Genomic DNA, 19,749 nt, shown 5'->3' on the forward strand with positions numbered 1-19,749 from the left:
AAAATTCCATTATCTTATCATTTAATTAAAGTTGAGGAATCACATAAAATCTTTAAAAAAATATATGAAAAGAATCTAACCAAAATTATTTGTTCCCACCAAATAAAAAATAAAAAATAAAAAATAAAAATATTTAAAATAAAAACGTTTAGAATGATAATTAATATTTTATTCACTGAACTATGTTCAAATCGACAATAATCTTTAAATAAAACAATTATACATAAATTTGAGAATTTATAATCATTTGTTTGTATAACTATAATAAATAGTCTAATTAAATTTTGGATGGTTTATAATCATTCTAATTAGATAACTACGAATCTAAGTATAATTTTTGAAACATATTTTATTTTTTGACATCATAAGTTTAATTTTTGAAACATATTTTATTTTGACATCAAAATTTATATATAGTACTTTATACATCAAATATTTGAGTTACAATTGAATATAACTTACTAAATAAGTTGCTAATTATCATCGTTAATATTAACAATTTGATGTTGATGTATAGAAAATCGCAAGTCGAAAAATGTTGATATTTAAGTTCTTATTTAATGGGATATTAACAATAAGAGCTACAGCAATCATGAAAAGAAACACATTTAACTTCATTCATTTCTTCTTTCGGTTGACAAACATATTTACAAACAGAATGGACAATGTATTACCTGATTCAACTCCTAAATTCTAAGTCCCTCGAGAACGGGAGATTCATCCAACTTCGCACCTAAAACCGATAAAACCGAAATATCGAAACCTTCTCTAGTGAGTAAAAATGATACGTTGGAATTCCTCCCCATAACTCGATCTAGGTAGGAATGAAAGACAAGACTTTTTCTCGAAATATATAGACCAATGCCCTAATTTCAAAAGAAAAATGGCTAGGAAAGTTCTGAGTCCACCCTCAACTGGCGAAGAGTCGAAGAAAGCCAAAACGCCCCAAAGCCGAATTGTAGAGGCCATATTCCTTTTGGATATCAAAAGAAAGTAGATGCTCCCTCTACATTCAATTCATTTAGAGGCAAAAGAATAACTCATCGCAGAATCTCCATTTACAACCTTCCTTTTTCAAATACACAGGAAAGATGCAGTTTTTCATGGATAAGCGATGCTCAGTAGATAATATATCTAGTGCTGGTTAACATCCAGCCAACCACATTCAAGAAAACGATAGGTCGAACGTCGCGTGACAAGAAAGCAGACAACATGTCATTTAATTTAAAGGGACCAATGATCCATAACTTCGTCTGCATAACAAAGCAAAGCTAACGTACATGGATCAAGAGTTGTAATGTAACAGGCACTCACTTCAAGTTCTAAAGAAGATAGGTATATAATGTCCACTACTACCAGTTAAGCTGCTGTAAACAGAAATAGAACTCGATCGTGCTGCTTTTTAGAAACCGTGAATCTTGATGTTCTCCTTCTTCACAATGCCAGCCTATCGATAAGGAAAAAAGGGTGAACATGTCAAAATTTGTTTTACCAAAAAACATAATCATGGTCACAGGGTATATACAGTCCTTCATTACCTGCACAAGGAAGGTAGACACATTCTTTCTTTGGTCTCCCTGAAGTTGTATAACCTGCAAGGCAACCATTACTGGCAACGTTATTGATTGTGGCATTGAAGCATAGAAAAGAGCGAGATGAGGAAGGGGGCGAACGGGCAAAACATATGTATGGAACCATCCCTTCCATCTATACGGTTAAATTGCAAATTATCCCATAAACCCGTCTAGGTTATTCATGATCGACATAAATGCACATAATTGACCCAAAGTTTTACATAGAAACTGCGGAGTTGCACCTCAGCACCCCACGTTTGGATAAAGTGAAAACGTATTATGTCTCTTCAAATGATATGGGCATCAACGAAAAAACGGAGGGATTAATACACTAGTCATTTAGGGTGGTAGAACTGACCTGGCCTAGCTCAGGATCTTGCACAACTGTGCCATTACAGCAAAATTCCTTCTTCAGATCCTTGAGTATCTTGTTATAACTAAACTCCTTCTTCAATCCTTGGACAGTTGTCAGGCTTTTTCTCCCGTTGCGTTGCTGAATGCGCACATGAACATACTCTTTTGACCCAGCTCCTGAGTCCTCAGCATTTGCATCAGCAAATGGGTCTAACCACCAAATAAAATTAATTAGTTTTGAAATGAAAACAAATCTATAGACGTCTAACGCAACACAACCTTACGAAATAGTAAAAAACTAGATTAGTTGTTTGAGAAAGTTACCAAAAGCAGATGGAATCTGCCCGTTGAATTCAGACATGAAACTTGGCTGTCCGAAGTAGAACACAGGTAACCAACAAGCAAATAAGAAATATTATCTGAATTAAGCTGTGCTCAAATCTGCAAGACATAACAGATCCTGAGTTGAAACCACAACATACAGAAGCATCAATTTGGTCAAAAACAAAACATAATAATCCACCCCTTATCCTCATAAAGCTACAAGTCCAACGTTTAATCTACGATCCTTTCAATCCCCTCACACACTTTTCGATTCAATATCAAAACAGCATACACTCCAAAATTCAAACCCTCTAGAAAATAACAATGAACAAAATTTAGTAGATCAAACTGTAAAGTACGAACCCAGAACACATTAATTAAAGGTTCTTTTAATAACGCTAAATTTTGTTTAATGTTCTATATGGGATCAAACAAACAAGGAAGATAGTATCTATCGGCTTTTTCACTCCACGAACCAAATAGCCAACCCTGTCCTGTCCTCGGAATCTAAATCATACATCTTTTCTTATTTCAAATTCGGTATCAAAAATCATTCCAATAATAACACCCCCAACACAGACACACAATTATAAGCAGCGGATCAGAGAGAGGAATAGGAGGAAACCGAGGATTCAAATATTGTGGATCAGTTAAATGAAAAGCAGAAACATGCCAGATGAAACAGAACAACAATCAAACGAAAAAAGAAACGATTACATCCCAAAAAACTAACAGATCTTGCCCTACGATCTCAATACACGCAGAAAAAGAAACCCTAACCTAGATAAAGAAATCGTAATCGGCTGAAGAAGAAATCAATAAAACAACAAACAGAGAGAAAAAAATTGTGCATCGATTAACATGAAAGAAACAGAGAAGAACAAGAAATTACCGGGAGAAAAAGCTGTGAATCCGGAGACAAAGAGACCTGAAACAAGAGATCTCCAAGAAAAATGAAGTTTATATGTGAGAGAAATTGTGCAAGCCAAGCCAAGCCACACAAACCTCTATTGCCTTAAATCAAGTCGGTTGTGGTTTTTCTCCTATTTCTTTTTTGACGGTGGAGATAGAATCTTGTAGCTAATCTGACGGTTCGTAGCTATCCACCAAACGACATCGTTTTAAACCTTCCCTTCCCGAAAATTAAATTAGCATTAAATCTGACCAATCCTTATTGACCAAAAATTTTCATAATTTCTTTGAATTTCGACCTCCATAATAAACGACGTCGTTTGTGGAGATATTCATAATTAATAATCATTATACATAAGGCTAAATAAATCTACCTTTTTCATGTCTATTAAAATTGAGTACAAGTTTTTTAGGGTTTGTATTTGAATCTAACTGAGTTTCAAATCCGTCCACTGCTAATAGATGTTGTAATAATTATATATAGGAAGATGGTTCTGATACCATTTGTAATAATTCAAATCCACCGCTAGTAGATATGTAACGACTCAAATCCACCGCTAGCAGATATTGTCCTATTTGGGTTTTCCCTTTCGGGCTTCTCCTCAAGGATTTGTTCTCCTCCTCAACCAATGTGGGACATCACTCTGCCAATATTATTTGCTTTGGCCCATTACGTATTTGTTCTAATACCATTTGTAATAATTCAAGCCCACCGCTAGCCGATATTGTCTATTTTGGTTGTAATAATTCAAGCCCACCGCTAACAGATATTGTCTGTTTTGGCTCATTATGTATCTCTATTTCCCTAAGAAATATTTCATTCTACTCTCTAATCAATATAAGATCTCACAGTCCACCCCTCTTGGAGGACGACGTCCTTGCTGACACATCATAATGTGTCTAGCTCTGATACCATCTGTAGCAGCATAAATTCACTGTTAATAGATATTGTCTATCTTAGCTCGTCACATCTCGTTGTCAGTCTCCCAATTTTAAAATGGATCTGGTAAAGAGAGATTTTCACACCCATATAAGAAATATTTTGTTCTTCTCGATGTGGGATCTCACAACTATTTTTCTACCCTATTTCATTCCTCTATGAAAAAAAAAAAAAAATTGTTCCAATAAAATGGGAAAATTACGGTCAACTTCAAAATTTATATGATTAAGTCATTAAAAAAAAATACAAATAAGTAGTAGATATTAATTATTTTTAAGAATATGATATTAATTTATTCATATACCACTTCTTTATTCAGATGAAAGACCCGTATGTATATATATATATATATGGAAAATATATTATTTATTTTAAGCTATTAATTAAGGAAATCATTTTTTAATATACATAAAATATGGTAATAAACATTTTTAACAGTTTTAATATTAAATTTATTTGGAATTAATGAAATATATATATATATATATAGAAAGTGTATCTCATGAGCTTAATTTCCGTAACTCCACACCACACTCATTTCCGATCTCCAAACTAACACCGAAAATGCAGCAATTATGAACAATTTTTTGAACGCTCATTGGTCATTTAAATCAACAAAAAAAAAAAAAAGAATTAAAATTAAGGCCAAAACGACGACGGCGACGGCGACGATGAAATTGGTGGCCGAGAACTTGACTGGTTCTCTGTTCTACGTTGAGGTTGACGACGGCGCCACCGTTCTTGATCTGAGAACCGAGATCAGTTCCCAGCAGAGCCTCCCTTCCGACCGTCTCCTCTTCGTTCCCGACCACGACCGTGGCCGTCTCATATCCGCCGCCGACGACGGAACCTCGCTCGTTGATTTTGGGCTCCGAGATGGGTCGCTCATTTACGTCTTTTTCTGTCCACTTGATGAGGAGGGTGTCGATGATCTTGATGCTCGTCAGCTGTTCTTTAACTGTCCTGATCTTCTTCTCTTTCAGTAGCCGCTCATGGAGTTTCGTGAGAATTAGGGTTTTTGTTTCTATACAAATTATATTTTGTTGAGTGAAGATTTGAATTTTTTTTTCTCGATAATACGTATTGTAATCGATCAATATCGTGTTGTAAATTGATCATTTAGGAACGTTTAAGATTGGTTCTTCTTCGCCAACTGAACACAACTCATGTGAAAATATGTGCATATGTTCGTATATTCACTCATTAAGACCCTAGCTGACTTGTGTTTTCTCTATCTTGATTCTCGACGCTCTATCTTGATTCTCGACGCTCTATCTTGATTCTCGACGCTCTATCTTGATTCTCGACGCTCTATCTTGATTCCCGACGCTCTATCTTGATTCCCGACGCTCTATCTTGATTCCCGACGCTCTATCTTGATTCCCGACGCTCTGTCTTGATTCGCTCACGACGATGCACGCTCTGTCTTGATTCGCTCACGACGAGGCACGCTCTGTCTTGATTCGCTCACGACGAGGCACGCTCTGTCTTGATTCGCTCACGACGAGGCACGCTCTGTCTTGATTCGCTCACGACGAGGCACGCTCTGTCTTGATTCGCTCACGACGAGGCACGCTCTGTCTTGATTCGCTCACGACGAGGCACGCTCTGTCTTGATTCGCTCACGACGAGGCACGCTCTGTCTTGATTCGCTCACGACGAGGCACGCTCTGTCTTGATTCGCTCACGACGAGGCACGCTCTGTCTTGATTCGCTCACGACGAGGCACGCTCTGTCTTGATTCGCTCACGACGAGGCACGCTCTGTCTTGATTCGCTCACGACGAGGCACGCTCTGTCTTGATTCGCTCACGACGAGGCACGCTCTGTCTTGATTCGCTCACGACGAGGCACGCTCTGTCTTGATTCGCTCACGACGAGGCACGCTCTGTCTTGATTCGCTCACGACGAGGCACGCTCTGTCTTGATTCGCTCACGACGAGGCACGCTCTGTCTTGATTCGCTCACGACGAGGCACGCTCTGTCTTGATTCGCTCACGACGAGGCACGCTCTGTCTTGATTCGCTCACGACGAGGCACGCTCTGTCTTGATTCGCTCACGACGAGGCACGCTCTGTCTTGATTCGCTCACGACGAGGCACGCTCTGTCTTGATTCGCTCACGACGAGGCACGCTCTGTCTTGATTCGCTCACGACGAGGCACGCTCTGTCTTGATTCGCTCACGACGAGGCACGCTCTGTCTTGATTCGCTCACGACGACCTATGTTTACGTCTCAACAATATAATCGAGTCATGGGTCGGTCGACTCTATCTTAGTTCATGACCTACGTTTACAATATAATTGAGTCATGGGTCAGTCAGCTCTATCATAGTTCATGACCTATGCTTACAATATAATTGAGTCATGGGTCAGTCAGCTCTATCATAGTTCATGATCTACGCTTACAATATAATTGAGTCATGGGTCGGTCGGCTTTATCTTGATTCACTCTGTTCTATCGCTATATCTTCTATCTTGATTCACTCTGTTCTATCGACTCTATCCTCTATCTTGATTCACTCTATTCTATCAACGCTCTATCTTGATTCACGACCAAAGTTTAAGTCCCAACATTATAATTGAGTCATGGGTCGGTTTTCGTCTACAAATCAGACCTACATTCAAGTCTCAACAATATAATTTATTCATGGGTCGGTTTTCGATAAACATGCTATTTTGTTAGATTTATGTATACATCATTTATTTTCTTTATATAAATTGAAATAGAGATGTTGAATTCTTATTTTTTTAAGTTCAATATTTATTTGAATTGAAAAAAAAAAGGAAACTAAATGAATATTATATATATTTAATTTAATATATATATATATATATATATATATTTAAGCTAGGAATAAGAAGGGAAAATATTTAATATTTTTTATTTGTTTATGGAAAAACTAATATTTTCCCATTTTAATAAACAGGGAAACACATAAAGAGAGAAATATCCATAATTAAAAATGAAATTAAATTTCTTTTTGATATTTGAAATACAAAATAAATAAAAATTGGAAATAAACTCCATAATATTTGCCTTAAATTTTTATCTTAAATTCTTAATTTATCTAAAAAATATTAATTTTTTTTACTACTTTTATATAAAAGAATAAAGAAAGTAATCAATTCTTTATATTTATAAATAAAATTAGTACGTTATAATATTTTCTTCTAATTTAGATTTCATTCCATTTTTCGTATTTTTAATAACTCTTTGAATTAAAATTTATTTTTAGTTTAAAATTAATGGTTGTTAAATTAATTAAATAATAATAATAATTTTATGTAAAAAAATTATTTATTAAAACTAAAACTAAATTATTTTCAAATGGGTTTAATTTCAAAAACTTGTTTTTGAAAATTATTAATTTTTTATTTTTAAAAATTATAGAATAATTATTTAAATTTTTATTTTTTTAATTGAATATCACCTATCCCACTAGTAGTGGTAGGTATATTAGTACAAAATTATATATATATATTTTAATTTTTGATATCATTTTCAACCTTTTTTTTTTTTTTTTTTAATAATAGCTAAATAATTGAAACATTTATAGCCCATCAAATCCTTGTAGATTCAAATTCTTATTTTTCTTATTTTCTAATTTCTATAGGTCCAAATTGATGTCACTCCTTTCCCACAACATTATTTTTAAATATTTTTAATATATGATAGGTAAGATGTCACATTTAAAATATAAAATATAATTATATATAATAAGATACATTCTCTTTTACTTTAAACCAACTAGAAATTATAATTTATTACTGTCGGTTGGTTCTCGAAATTTAAACCAAGTTGTAATTTTTTATGATAAATAACAATCACTGTTAGTAGATATTGTCTACTTTAATTGTTACGTATCGTTGTCGGTTTCACGATTTTAAAACGCGTTTACTAGGGAAAGGTTTCCACACCCTTATAAGGAATGATTTGTTCTCCTCTCGAACTAATGTGGGATCTCATAATCCACCTCCGTTGAGGGCCCTGCATCCTCGCTGGCACACCTCTCAGTGTCTAGTTCTGATATCATTTGTAACAACCTAAGCCCACTGTTAGTAGATATTATCTGTTTTGGCCCATTACGTATTGTTGTCAGTCTCGTGGTTTGCATCTACTAATGAGAGGTTTCTACACCTTTATAAGAAATGTTTCACTCCCCTTTCCAACTAATGTGAGATCTCGCAGTTTAGTAGCTTCTTGTACATCCATAGGTTCGAATTCTTGTCTCCTATCTCCATCTTCATAACCTAAACACTCACAACAATAACCGAACATAAAAATTTCTTAACTAGAAACCAAAATTTTACGTTCTAACTTGAGTAAGTACGGTTTTCTCCTTCCTTCTTTGCCCTGCCTTCACTAAAAATGTTATTTCGACCATTGACCAGTCAACCTTCAACCAGGGTTTGACGGGTCAAAAACTCAATTAAAAAGTCAAAGCTATGAAGTCAACTCCTTTTTTTTTTTTTTTCAAGAAAAATATCCACATAAATCAGTTAACACCCAGGAGTATAAAATGCAAAGCACTAACTGGAAATTATAAAAATAAATTAAAAATTGAGAATGTTTTATTTAGAAAATGGAATATTTAAATTAAATGTCAACGCTTTCCCTATGGCCGTTTTATTAATTCAATTTCGTATTAAATAATTATCAACTTGATGACGTGCCATGCAGGATTGTTTTTTTCTCCTCTAATTATTTTCCATTATTATCCAGCTGTTTATGGTAATTTCCATTTTTTTTATCGCAAATAGACGGCTAAATGCAATTATTTAATTATTTACTAAAATTATTAATTATTTAAATTCAATTTGATTATTATATGTTTGGATTAGTCTTTTCTGGTGGTTGGAGAGCATTATTATTTTTTTCATTAATAATTTCTTTTTAAGTCATTCCGTAAATAATTAATTAAAGTTGAATTAACATTAAATAAAAAAGGATAAAAACTTGGAATAACCCTAACCCGAGAAACCCGAGAATAACAATGTCACGCAAAAGTACAAGGAAACGACCTAAATAGTAAGTAGCCGAACTGGGTATAGTTCGACTGAATTATGATTCAATCGAAGATGAAAGCGAGAAAAAAACGAAATAGGCAAAGAATAAATTTCACATTGGAATTCTCGACTGTGAAAATGTAAAAAATGGGTGTACGAGATGAACCCTGGTTTGGTCAATTGAAGTTGGTCTTTACATAACATAAAGAATAGTAATAAAGAACGGGTGCCCAGTCCATGCATCCCGAGCAGAAAGCTTAACTTCAGAAGCCGCTCGCTTCTATCCTGATTGGGATTGTCTGTGACGCACCCAGTTCATTCATCTCGAGCAGAGAGCTATCTTCGGAAGCCACTCGCTTCTATTTTGATTGGGATTGTCTATGAGGCACCCAGTCCATGCATCCCGAGCAGAGAGCTAACCTCGGAAGCCACTCGCTTCTATTCTAGTTGGGATTATCTATGACGCGCCCAATTCATGCATCCCGAACAGAAAGCTAACCTCGGAAGCTACTCACTTCTATTCTGGTTGGGATTGTTTATCGATGAAAATCTATACCTCAATAAAAAGATAAGACGTTTGAATTTTGGTTGATTTATTTAATATATTATCCGAATAGACGGTACAAATTACTTAAAATTATATATTTATTTATTTTATTTAAAAGACACTTCAACCAACCAAAAATTAAAAGAGAAGAAACTCTATGGAATAAAAGTCTAATAAGACATGTCGTTCATGACAAGTTCAAACTTCAAACCCAAAACTCAAACTATAAAATCCGACCAACTTCTAGTGCAATTCGCCATATCTTAAGAGCTTTGAGTTAGCTGAAGTTCTCTTCTTCAAAACCATGGCCATTTCTCCCAAGCTTTTTTCCCTTCTCTTTTTGCACCTAATGCTCGCCTCGTCTCTCCCGAACATCGCCGAAGCATACGGCTTGTCGTCTAAGTTTTATCGGTACACCTGCCCCGGGTTAGAGTATACTGTCGCCAAAACTGTGGCTTTGTATATTCAAAAACAACCTACTCTAGCAGCTTCTTTATTGAGGATGCACTTCCACGACTGCTTCGTTAGGGTAATTGCTACATTTTCATGTCTCAATTTTGTTTATTCTTGTCCAATCTATCGATAGTAACTAGAGATGGGGAGGAAGCAGGAATATTTTTTACCCGTTAGATAAATGAGGCTAAGGACGAGATTATATTCCTGACCTCACCCAAATTTCCGCCCTATTTAATATAAATATATTTTCAATACATAATTGTTTTAAAAAATATATACGAAGAAAAATTATATGTGGAAATCGATCCCTAAAAAATAAATAGAGAATTTCGTGGAGATGAAAAATGAAACAGATGGGAGATGGAGACGGGAAATTTCTGCCCCGTAGACATCTCTAATAGTAACTACTAAAATTTATAACTAACACGAGCATGGATTAACTCTTTTTATTTCATAATCATAACATAGAAATTGAATAAGACCTAAGAAATAGTAATTTGTATTTTCTTTAATGAGCTATGACGGGTGTTGATTATCACTCTTGAATCGATGATTAATTTGTAGTACATATCAAAATGACAGGGTTGTGACGGTTCTGTGCTGCTAAATTCGACACCAAACAACCAAGCCGAGAAAGATTCTATTCCCAACCTTACTTTAAGAGGCTACAATGTCGTCGACGCTGTTAAAGCTGCTGTTGAAAAGCAGTGCCCTGGCGTTGTTTCATGTGCTGATATCCTCGCTTTGGTGGCTCGTGATGCCGTTAGAATGGTAAATTACAATTTACCCCTCACAACCACTAAATTTGTAATTTAACCAAAAATTAAACAAATACATAATAATAATAAATAAATAATATTTTTGTAATTTGTTTCAGATTGGAGGCCCATTCTGGAATGTTCCAACAGGGAGAAGAGACGGAACTGTGTCGATCTCAAGAGAAGCCCTAATCAATTTGCCGCCTCCCTTCGCCAACATCTCATCTCTCAAAACAAGTTTCCTCTCCCTAGGTCTCTCCGTCAAAGATCTCGTCGTTTTATCCGGTAAGTTTAGCCCTAAATCTCTCTCACATTCTTTCAATTTCTCCATTTTTTCCGATCATAAACCACCGCGGCTTCAATTTCTTCAGGAGCACACACGATCGGAGTTTCGAAATGCAGCTCCTTCTCCAACCGCCTCTACAATTTCACCGGCATAGGCGACGCCGATCCGAAATTAGACAAATACTACGCCGTCGCATTGAAAGGTAAATGCAAGCCAAACGACCAGAAATCGATCGTCGAGATGGATCCAGGAAGCTTCAAGACCTTCGATGGAAGTTACTACACTCTCGTCTCCAAGAGAAGAGGTTTGTTCCAGTCCGATTCCGCTCTTCTCGACGATCCTGACACCAAAGCCTACGTTGTATTACAAGCACAAACACGCGGCGCTACTTTCGCCGTCGATTTCGCTGAATCGATGATCAGTATGGGACAGATCGGCGTCCTCACCGGCAACGACGGCGAAATTAGGCGCCAATGTAGTGTTGTTAACTGATTTGCAGAAACGGATTGCACTTCTTTCTCAGGCGAGTGGGAATAATCGTCTGATGATTCGTTCGTTTTGATTCGGTGTGTGCGTTTCTATGTTTCTGTTCTGTAGGATCGCGTGGGAAACACGTGCGGTTCTGATTTCATCTTCATTTGTCGTGTGATTCAATCCAATTATTATTATTGTTATTTATTCAATATGAAATTCAAATGTTTTTATTTTTTTTTGGGTTAAATTAAGTTAAAAATTTTATAATAGGATATGACTCTCTATCTTATAAAGGGTGTTTTGTAACGACCCAGATCCATTACTAGCAAATATTGTCCTCCTTAGTCTTTCCCTTTCGGGCTTCCTCTCAAGGTGGTTCCACACTCTTATAAATGGTAGTTTGTTCTCCTCCTCAATCAATATGGTACATCACAATCCATCCCTCTTCGGGACCACTCCCAAATTCACCCCCTTTGAGACCCAGTGTCCTTACTGGCACACCGCCTCGTGTTCACCCCCTTTGGAGAACAGCGAGAAGGCTAGCACGTCGTCCGATGTCTGGCTCTAATACCATTTGTAACGGCCAGATCTAAAGCTTAAATACAAAATGCAAAGATTGATTAGACATTTTTATAACCAATTAAACAATTAAACAAGATACAAATTATTTAAATAAGATTTAAATTAAAAAGAAAAAAAAAAGTAGTTGGTGGAGAAAATGGAATTATATAATTTTCAGACCATGTGAAGAAAAATATATTCCAAGAATTAAGTTTTAAATTTAATTAAAATAACATATTTATAATTAAATAGTATTTAAATTAACATTTATTTAAGCGAGCCAAACAAAATTTGGAAATAATTTTAATTTAATTAAAATTATTATATTTGGTAATAATGTTGACCTTTTTATCATTTTCTTTGTAATTAAACAATATTGGGAAACATGTTGAATTATTTATTTATTTCATTGACTATTCCATTATGATTTAATCCACATCATTTATTTATCACCAACTTTTGGAGTACAAATAAAATATTTAGTTATTATCCTTAAAATAATAATGCCATACTATTAAATTAATTTATATTAATAACTTGCTTATTATTATTTTTTTCTTTTCTTATAAATTTACTTCATTTAAGAAAAAAAACAATTATTAAAAAAAAAAAACATGTTATGACACCTGAGTAAATGAAGAGTATATAAATGAACCGAGACCACATTAAAATAAGAGTTATCCTGAGGATAAGATAACTAAGAAAAGCTTAAATAGAATGAAAATTCTACTTAGGTAACCTCTCAAGAATTTTCCAGTTTGGATTTCGAGAATTAAACTCGAGCCCATAGTCGATTGTTTTAGGGGGGCACATTGTCCAATTTTTTTAACCTGATTTGCAAAGAGAATACCGGCTCTGATTTAACTCGAGTATTCGAGCTAATGTAACAAGCAACACATGAATAGACACTTTTTATCGTCCTTTGCAGATCGTGTTCTTCTCTCTCGAGTACATTTTACCATTACCGACATGAAAGTCAACCACGTTTTCCCTCTCGAAATTTCGACAACAAAAAAAAAAACATAATTGTTAATTATTTTTTTATAATACTGAAATTAACAAAGACCTAACAGTTAGTCATGGAGTGACAGATCAACTAATAATGCATTTTTTAGGCAATAAATGAAAGACTTTTTATATTAATCAAAGTTGAGAAATTTGGTTTATAATGATAAGATAAGGCTACTACCTAAACACATCTTAATTATAATACAATTACCTAACTTTATATATTAATTTGTACTACATTTGGGCATATATACTAGCTTTGATATTAGTGCCATTATTATTATTTTTATTACAAAGTATTGATGTCTCAATGTTATCCTCTAAATTATATTATAACCTAAAGTACAAACTTACCAAAACCTATATTTATGTAATTCAATTGCTAATTTGTAGATCTAAGCCGTTCTAAACTAAAAATTATTGTAGTTTTGCATGAGATGGTTAAAATTGTTTATAATTACAGGTAATTGTATTTGTGAGATCTCAGATCGATTGGAGAGGGGAACGAAACATTCTTTATGAGGGTGTGGAAACCTCTCCTTAGTAGATATGTTTTGAAACTGTGAGCCTGATGATGATACATAACGGGTCAAAGCGAACAATATCTGCTAGTGATGAGTTTAGACTGTTACAAATGGTATTAGAGACAGATAGGCAGTGTGCTAGTGAAGAAGTTAGGCCTCCCAGAATAGTGGATTGTGAGATCCCACATCGGATGAAGGGAGGAACGAAACATTCTTTATAAAGGTGGGAAACCTCTCCCTAGCAGACGCGTTTTTAAAACCCTGAGGGGGAAGTCCAGAAGGGAAAGCTTAAAAAGGACAATATATGTCAGCGGTGGACTTGAACTGTTACCAATGGTATTAGAGCCAGTCACCGAGTTATGTGCTAGCTAGAACGCAATATATATTCCTTATAAGGGCGTGGAAACCGCCCGAAACTATCCATAAAAGACAATACCTGCTATCAATGGGTTTGAGCGGTTACGGTATTATTCACAATATGGGTGTGTGTATATATATATATAATTATGTTGTAATAATCCATTAATTATAGGGGAAAGAACATGCATGAAGCTGTAATATTGCAATATAATATTAATAATTCTATGAAGGGACCATACGCCCATGAATATAATAATATTTGAATACAAAGTTTGCGAATAATTGCATGCAGCTAGCTACCGCTAATTGTGATGAAAACCATATTATAAATACCTTAATTGTGATGCCTAAACACACAGCAAGACTAAAGCTTAAGCTTAGTTCCACACAAAATGGAGCTCTCTCGTGGTCTTGTCTTTCTAATTGTATGTCTTTTAGGACTTGCTAGCTCAACTCAAGCTCACCTCCAGCTCGGCTACTATGCAAAGACCTGCCCTCGTGCCGAGAAAATTATCACCGAGTTCGTCTACAAGAGCGTTCCCAAGGTTCCCACCTTGGCTGCTGCCTTCATTCGGATGCATTTTCACGATTGCTTCGTTCGGGTCGGTGGAATTTCTTCCTTTTTCTCGATTTGGGACTTGGTGTCAAAGCTTTTAACGTAATTAGTTTTTGGGTTTTTGGTGATTAGGGTTGTGATGCATCTGTACTTCTGAACTCGACTGCCGGTAACCCGAGTGAGAAGGAATCTCCGCCGAATCTAACATTGAGAGGCTTCGATTTCCTTGATAAAATCAAGAAGCTTTTGGAAGATGAGTGCCCTGGAATCGTCTCATGCTCCGACATTCTTTCTTTGGTTACAAGAGACTCGATCGTTTCCATTGTAATGAATCGAACTCGTTTTAGTTTATAATGTCTAAATTTTTATATTTTTCTTCGTTTGATGATTATTTAGTTTGTGGGTTTGTAGGGCGGTCCATTTTGGAGGGTTCCAACAGGAAGAAGAGACGGAGTGATCTCGAGATCATCAGAAGCTTTAGCGAACATTCCACCACCGTTTGCTAACTTGTCGACTCTCGAACGACAATTCGCCAACCAGGGTCTCGATCTAAAAAACTTGGTTTTGTTATCAGGTAAGAATCGAGAGTTAACGAATCGATTAATTTGAATGAAAATCGAAACGAAAACTTACGAACGAACAATCTAAACGCAGGAGCTCACACCATTGGGATATCCCATTGCTCATCATTCACAAGGCGGCTATACAACTTCACAGGAGTGGGAGACCAAGACCCATCATTGGACTCCGAGTACGCCGCCAATCTAAAGGCAAAGAAATGCAAAAGCATACGCGCCAACGACATCGTCGAAATGGACCCTGGCAGCTTCCGGACCTTCGACCTCAGCTACTACTCTCTGCTCCTCAAGCGCCGTGGGCTGTTCCAGTCCGACGCCGCGCTGACCACCAGCCCGGTCACCAAGGCCTTCGTTACTGACCTTCTCAACGGTTCGGTTAAGAATTTCTTCGCCGAGTTCGGGTTAGCCATGGAGAAGATGGGTCGGATCGGGGTCAAGACCGGCACCGAGGGGGAGATTCGCAAGCATTGTGCTCTTGTTAATGCTTGAGATTGGGTGATGGGGTTCGGTATTTTTATTGTTTGTTTATCTTTCGACGTGGGATCTTGATCTTGATTTCGTGTTACCGTTACAACAACTAGTTTTATTAATAAAATGCGATGATTTGTTAGTATTTTAAATAATAATCCGTGATTAATGTTGGGTATGTATGAAAAAGATAGGATAAAGTTGGATTTATATTAATTTAATTAATGATTAGAGTCATGATTATGTGCTAATTAAACTTGAGGCCTCTAATTTTTTTTTTAAAAGTTAATTATAAGAGTTATTATTAACTTTAATTTTACTAATAATTATGGTTAATTACTCGACCCTAACAAAAATGTTTTTTTTTTTTTAAATTAAACTTTTAATTTTTATCTAATGTAAATATATTTAAAAAAAAGTTGGGAATATATTAAATGTAAAGTTTTTTAAAAATAAAAGATAGAAGTCTTAGATCTATGAATTTAAAAAGAAATTATTAAATTAATAATGGAATAAAAATTGTGTCGAATTGAATAAATATATAATTGGAACAAACTAATTATTTATACATTGAATTTGTTGAGATATCATTTTAATTTTAAAAAATGTTTCAAAATTAAATTTATCTTAAAGTTTATTAAAAACTTTAAAATCATTTTTAAATTTAAACAAATAAAAATATATTTAACGATAATCCTCAATACTAAAAGTTCGAAGATGATCTATAAAGTGTAGATAAACAGTTTTTGTGTCTATATATATTAATTGTAATAATTTATTTTATTTTGTGTTTTTTTTATAAAGGTTAAATCCGAGGTTGATTGAGATGGATAACCAAAGTGTGGATACCTCTTCTCAACAGACTCTTAAAATCATGAGACTTACGGTCAAAGTGGACAATAACGGTTAGTTTTGTAGTCGTTGACTTGGGCTATTACAAATGTATAGAGCCAAACACTTGGCGGTGTGAGTGTGCTAGCGAGTACGCTGGTCTCCACGAAGGGATGAGGAAAACGAACCTTAAAACTGTGGGATGACTCCCATATGTAACATGCCAAAATAGACAATATTACGTAATGTTATGAAATTTGTTATGGGACCTTTTAAAATTTTAAAAATAATTATTAAAATGCATTTTTGACGCAAAAAAAGGTTAAAAACAATTTTTATTAATTTAGTTTTAATTATTTAGCCGACAATTTGCTTTCAGAAGAATCGGCGCCATTGCTTAAAACGCGGGGAATGAAATGAAACCCTGAGAATCATTTTCATCACGGCGTTCGTCTCAGCCGTCGCGTTTTGCTTTGGATAGCTCAGGGAGTTCTGCTATCGCGATTCACCGCCGTCGAATATGTTCTATTGGACTACTGTTTCCATATTTTCTGATTCTTTGTAATCTATAGAAGCTGATTTTAGCGGCTGAACTACTTCGATTCGGTTCTACATCTATTATTTCTAATTCGTCGCTGCGGAGCGGATACAGCCGGCGATTGCTGCGGCTTTGACTATATACTTATTTTCAGTTTCTGTTTATGTTCATCCATGGTGGTTGGGAGCAAACTCTTCAAAACGAAGTTATGCGTTCTTTACCAGAAAGGCCGCTGTTCTCGGCCAAGTTGCTCGTTCGCGCATGGAACCGCTGAACTCAGGCGATTTGCTGGTGCTCATGACGGTAATTTGCCCCTTATATCTTTAATCTTTCAATGTGTTCTCTAATTGTGGGATTTAGGTTGATGAAATGGAAGTTTATAGTAGTTAGAGGCTACATGTGTCTGCAAGTTTGGTTGTATGTCGCTGATTTTACATTCAACGTTAACAGTGGTATAGTGGTGAGATGATGTTGTTGAGTTTAGTTGTTTGGGTATGAGTTTGATTCTGTGTTTAATCCCTGGAGAGGGGAATAGAGTAGTTTAGGATTAATGGTGCTTCTTTCTTCCATTATGATCGTCTTGTTATAATTAATGTTGAGGGCTTGATTTGCAGCATTCTTTCTTTTAATCCTATTAATGTCTGGCCTTCATATTCTTTTTTCTTTCTTTCTGTTCCTGTTAAGTACCATTTTCTAATGTGTATGTTTTTTTCTTAATTATACGTTCATATTTCCCGATTAGAGGCGCTTCTTTAGATTAATAAGTAGGTTCTTTCAGTTAATGATCTGAAAGTATTCTGTCTGCTGTGTATTTATAGCTATACGAACACAATCTTCCTCATCTATGGCTCTATGGTTTGGGTATCTTGTTGCTTGCTATCTTCCATATTTTAATTGGTTCAGCACGAGTTGTCACATGAGATTCCACGCCTCTACCAATGGATATTTATTATAGAAGGAAGTTGAATGATTCCGAATAAAAATTTCTTCAAGTTGCTGGCCAGTGAAGTGCTAGTAAAAAATAATCATCGGGATCAGAGTTTTTTTCATTGGAATGGATATGGTGGGTTTTTCTCTATAGAGCTGCCTGTTATATATTACTGGAGATGTTTATGGCCCTTGTGGTGCATCAACTAAACCAGAAAGTACTTGTTGAGGAGTATAATTGTTTTCCCTAATTTATATATCTCCCACGGCTTTTGTTAATTATTCCATTATGGTTTTCTCGGTTATGCTACCGTTGTTCACGGGGCTTCATTTATCTTAGAAGAGGTTCTTTGTTGAAGAGTATAATTGTTTTCCCTAATTTATATATCTCCCACGGCTTTTGTTAATTATTCCGTTATGGTTTTCTCGGTTATGCTACCGTTGTTCACGGGGCTTCATTTATCTTAGAAGAGGTTCTTCATTGGTTTATGCCTCCTGAGTATGCCAAATGGACATCTCGTTGGAGTGATGCAATTTTTATGGGAGTATTGCATGAAGAATCGAAATTGAATTGATGTCATTGGAATGTACTTGTATCATTATGTGGAATCCCGGAGATATCTCCCATTTTGGATAAAAGTTATGTGAACTTATTGTTCATCGAGGACACAGGAGTTAATCCTTCGTTCTATTCTGAATATGAAGGTTATCCAAAGGGTTTTATCCCAGGCATGGATTTTTCTATATATTTTCATTATTTCTATGGCCCTTTTGGAACTGGCATGGCGGCACTATTACTGTTCCTTATTTTGTTTCTCATCTTTTCCATGTAATGGTAAGATAATCCTTGTAAGGACTTCATTGCTTCATTAATTTTTTTAGAAAGAATATCTGGCGATAACTGAACTTGTTAAAATAAAATTTCCCCATCTTTGCAGGTAGACGGGAATATAGAGGAAATGATTTAAGGCATAAGCTTGACAGCAGGCATTCTCCTTTGCAGGAAAGGGATTCCAGGGGGCGACATGGACCTCGTGGTATTAAAGTCATATGTTTTTCTTCGCGCGCGCGTGTGTGTGTCTCCTTCCCCCTCCCCCAAGTAGTCTTTTCTCGATGTCACCTATGCTGCGATCCCTAACTTATATGATGCTTTCTTTTTACATTTTCTAATTAAGGAATGTAGGAAGCATGATTCTTAACATACAGATGCAGTTATATTTTAAGAGAATATGTGGACTGCACAATTCTTTTACATGTACTAATAGCAAAGTTCCTTTCTGATTTCTCTCATGTGGAATTGGATTGCAGATTATAGCTCATCCTGGTCACTTGAACGACAAAGGTAAACTGCGACAATCTTTCTTTTAAAAAAATTGTATTCTCATGTTATTTTATCACTGGAGGCCGTGCTGGCTCTCAATTTATGATCCCCATCTTATATGTTTATGTTGTAGCAGTGATACTTGATTGCCTTTTACTATTAGATTGATACTAAGAGTGTGAAAGATAATAAGAAAATTGATCTGCAGTCAGATTATATTATCTAAGAATTCAAGTGAAGGAAAGGTAGGAATGGATCCTGTGATGGAAATATCTATTGAGGGATCAAATTTTATTTGAAGCCCTCACGAGGAATGTTTATGATAATTTTCTCATGGGAAAATAGCCATGTATATTGACGACTTCCTTCTTACTTGAGTATTTCCAGTCCTTTTTTCTTTTTTTTTTTTTTTTTTTTTTTTTTTTTTTTTTTTTTTTTTTTTTT

General features: G+C 35.3%; 5 protein-coding genes across 6 annotated transcripts in view; 4 read left to right on the plus strand and 1 right to left on the minus strand.

Annotated features, from left to right (window-relative positions):
• Window positions 1-1,129: 1,129 nt before the first annotated feature.
• LOC111437156 (protein translation factor SUI1 homolog) lies at window positions 1,130-3,275 on the minus strand. Its single transcript, XM_023075011.1, has 5 exons — window positions 3,145-3,275; window positions 2,253-2,369; window positions 1,933-2,138; window positions 1,539-1,592; window positions 1,130-1,447 (listed from the first exon to the last, which is right to left on the minus strand). The coding sequence occupies exons 2-5, from the start codon at window positions 2,287-2,289 to the stop codon at window positions 1,403-1,405; spliced, it is 342 nt and encodes a 113-aa protein (XP_022930779.1). The 5' UTR covers window positions 2,290-2,369; window positions 3,145-3,275; the 3' UTR covers window positions 1,130-1,402.
• Window positions 3,276-4,775: 1,500 nt separating this feature from the next.
• LOC111437093 lies at window positions 4,776-5,090 on the plus strand. The gene has a single exon (XM_023074928.1). The coding sequence runs from the start codon at window positions 4,776-4,778 to the stop codon at window positions 5,088-5,090; it is 315 nt and encodes a 104-aa protein (XP_022930696.1).
• Window positions 5,091-9,909: 4,819 nt separating this feature from the next.
• Window positions 9,910-11,863, plus strand: LOC111437028 (peroxidase 56-like). Its single transcript, XM_023074854.1, has 4 exons — window positions 9,910-10,188; window positions 10,698-10,886; window positions 10,993-11,158; window positions 11,245-11,863. The coding sequence occupies exons 1-4, from the start codon at window positions 9,964-9,966 to the stop codon at window positions 11,649-11,651; spliced, it is 987 nt and encodes a 328-aa protein (XP_022930622.1). The 5' UTR covers window positions 9,910-9,963; the 3' UTR covers window positions 11,652-11,863.
• A 2,593-nt stretch (window positions 11,864-14,456) lies between these two features.
• On the plus strand, window positions 14,457-15,828 carry LOC111437176 (peroxidase 3-like). Its single transcript, XM_023075035.1, has 4 exons — window positions 14,457-14,688; window positions 14,775-14,966; window positions 15,054-15,216; window positions 15,297-15,828. Exons 1-4 carry the CDS (start codon window positions 14,479-14,481, stop codon window positions 15,707-15,709), a joined length of 978 nt encoding a protein of 325 aa, XP_022930803.1. The 5' UTR covers window positions 14,457-14,478; the 3' UTR covers window positions 15,710-15,828.
• A 1,064-nt stretch (window positions 15,829-16,892) lies between these two features.
• The window catches only part of LOC111437138 (zinc finger CCCH domain-containing protein 40-like), a 9,178-nt gene continuing 6,321 nt past the window's right edge, over window positions 16,893-19,749 (plus strand). The window contains exons 1-4 of one of the 2 annotated variants that reach the window (XM_023074990.1): window positions 17,229-17,360; window positions 17,876-18,819; window positions 18,923-19,021; window positions 19,293-19,326. In XM_023074990.1, the coding sequence (XP_022930758.1) occupies window positions 18,684-18,819; window positions 18,923-19,021; window positions 19,293-19,326 (269 nt within the window). In that variant the 5' untranslated portion in view covers window positions 17,229-17,360; window positions 17,876-18,683. Of the gene's footprint in view, window positions 17,361-17,875; window positions 18,820-18,922; window positions 19,022-19,292; window positions 19,327-19,749 lie in introns of both variants that reach the window. The other variant, XM_023074991.1, reaches the window with a different exon arrangement.

The sequence above is a fragment of the Cucurbita moschata genome, unplaced genomic scaffold (assembly GCF_002738365.1).
Source record: "Cucurbita moschata cultivar Rifu unplaced genomic scaffold, Cmos_1.0 Cmo_Scf00062, whole genome shotgun sequence".
NCBI classification, from domain to species: domain Eukaryota; kingdom Viridiplantae; phylum Streptophyta; class Magnoliopsida; order Cucurbitales; family Cucurbitaceae; genus Cucurbita; species Cucurbita moschata.